Below are 2,287 nucleotides of genomic sequence, written 5' to 3' on the forward strand. Positions count from 1 at the left end.
TTGAGAGTCTCATACCTGCCTTTGATGTGATGAGTGAGTTCCCTGATTGGCTCTTTCTTGAGTCAATTAGACTCCATTGAGAGTCTCATACCTGCCTTTGATGTGATGAGTGAGTTCCCTGATTGGCTCTTTCTTGAGTCAATTAGACTCCATTGAGAGTCTCATACCTGCCTTTGATGTGATGAGTGAGTTTCCTGATTGACTCTTTCTTGAGTCAATTAGACTCCATTTAGAGTCTCATACCTGCCTTTGATGTGATGAGTGAGTTCCCTGATTGACTCTTTCTTGAGTCAATTAGACTCCATTTAGAGTCTCATACCTGCCTTTGATGTGATGAGTGAGTTCCCTGATTGACTCTTTCTTGAGTCAATTAGACTCCATTTAGAGTCTCATACCTGCCTTTGATGTGATGAGTGAGTTCCCTGATGGGCTCTTCCATGAGTCAGAGTCCATTGACAGTCTGTGACAGATTCTATATTGAATCAGCTCAGAGTCAATACATAGAATCAACGGAGAGTCTGATGACTTACCTTGCTTAGATTGCACAGACTGGCACCACTGAGAACATAATGTTAATTGATGAAAATCTACTGAGTCAAGCGTAATTATCAATCATCATTACCATTATCAATAACTGAAAATAACTGAAACTTAAATTCCACGGAGGCAACATTAAATATAGGTTTACATCTGCTTAATTGAAGTTTATTTGGAAAATGAGACATGAAATAAAGCGTTGGGCATACAAATGTATTTCTGAATATAGATAATGTAAGATGGCAAGCAGATGCAACCTTGATGCCAGTGTAAGCAATTAAAGTTATTAGTTAAATGTCTTGTACATAAAAACTTGTTTGGTAAGATTTGCTGAACCACTAAACAGAAAGTTAGTCCAATTGTGTAAGCGATACGTGAAACATTGGTGATTTGGAAATATAATCTGCTGAGGAGTGCTGTGATTTTGTCACGAGTACAATCCACTTTATGGAGGGTACTATCCACTTTGTCGTGGGTACAATCTGCTATGTCGTGGGTACAATCTGCTTTGTTGTGGGTACAATCTGCTTTGTCGTGGGTACTATCCGCTTTGTTGTGGGTACAATCTGCTATGTCGTGGGTACAATCTGCTTTGTCGTGGGTACAATCTGCTATGTCATGGGTACAATCTGCTTTGTCGTGGGTACAATCTGCTTTGTTGTGGGTACAATCTGCTTTGTCGTGGGGACTATCCGCTTTGTTGTGGGTACAATCTGCTTTGTCGTGGGTACAATCTGCTTTGTCGTGGGGACAATCTTCTTTGGCGTGGTTACAATCTGCTTTGTCGTGGGTACAATCTGCTTTGTAGTGGGTACAATCCGCTTTGTCGTGGGTACAATCTGCTTTGTCGTGGGTACAATCTGCTATGTCATGGGTACAATCTGCTTTGTCGTGGGTACAATCTGCTATGTCATGGGTACAATCTGCTTTGTCGTGTGTACAATCTGCTTTGTTGTGGGTACAATCTGCTTTGTCGTGGGGACTATCCGCTTTGTTGTGGGTACAATCTGCTTTGTCGTGGGGACTATCCGCTTTGTTGTGGGTACAATCTGCTTTGTCGTGGGTCCTATCCGCTTTGTTGTGGGTACAATCTGCTTTGTCGTGGGTACAATCTGCTTTGTTGTGGGTACAATCTGCTTTGTCGTGGGTACTATCCGCTTTGTTGTGGGTACAATCTGCTTTGTCGTGGGGACTATCCGCTTTGTTGTGGGTACAATCTGCTTTGTCGTGGGTACAATCTGCTTTGTCGTGGGTACAATCCGCTTTGTCGTGGGTACAACTCACTGAGGTGTACTGTGAATTTGTTGTGGGTACACCTCACTGAGGTGTACAATGAATTTGTTGTGGGTACAACTCACTGAGGTGTACTGTGAATTTGTTGTGGGTACAACTCACTGAGGTGTACTGTGAATTTGTTTTGGGTACAACTCACTGAGGTGTACTGTGAATTTGTTGTGGGTACAACTCACTGAGATGTACTGTGAATTTGTTGTGGGTACAATCTAATGTGGTGTACTGTGAATTTGTTGTGGGTACAATCTACTGACGTGTACTTTGAATTTGTTGTGGGTACCATTCACTGAGGTGTACTGTGAATTTGGTGTGGGTACAACTCACTAAGGTGTACTGTGAATTTGTTTTGGGTACAACTCACTGAGGTGTACTGTGAATTTGGTGTGGGTACAATTCACTGAGGTGTACAATTAATTTGTTGTGGGTACACCTCACTGAGGTGTACTGTGAATTTGTT

The 2,287-nt window shown here is 42.2% G+C and overlaps 1 protein-coding gene across 1 annotated transcript; it reads right to left on the reverse strand.

Moving 5' to 3' along the window:
* Positions 1–974: 974 nt before the first annotated feature.
* Positions 975–1,830, reverse strand: LOC110460028 (EGF-like domain-containing protein comC; the record flags this gene model as incomplete). Its single annotated transcript, XM_021512728.1, has 1 exon — positions 975–1,830. A coding segment is annotated over one exon (856 nt), but the record flags the coding sequence as incomplete, so codon positions are not given.
* Positions 1,831–2,287: the final 457 nt, after the last annotated feature.

This window comes from Mizuhopecten yessoensis, unplaced genomic scaffold (genome assembly GCF_002113885.1).
Source record: "Mizuhopecten yessoensis strain PY_sf001 unplaced genomic scaffold, ASM211388v2 scaffold10301, whole genome shotgun sequence".
In the NCBI taxonomy this organism is placed as follows: domain Eukaryota; kingdom Metazoa; phylum Mollusca; class Bivalvia; order Pectinida; family Pectinidae; genus Mizuhopecten; species Mizuhopecten yessoensis.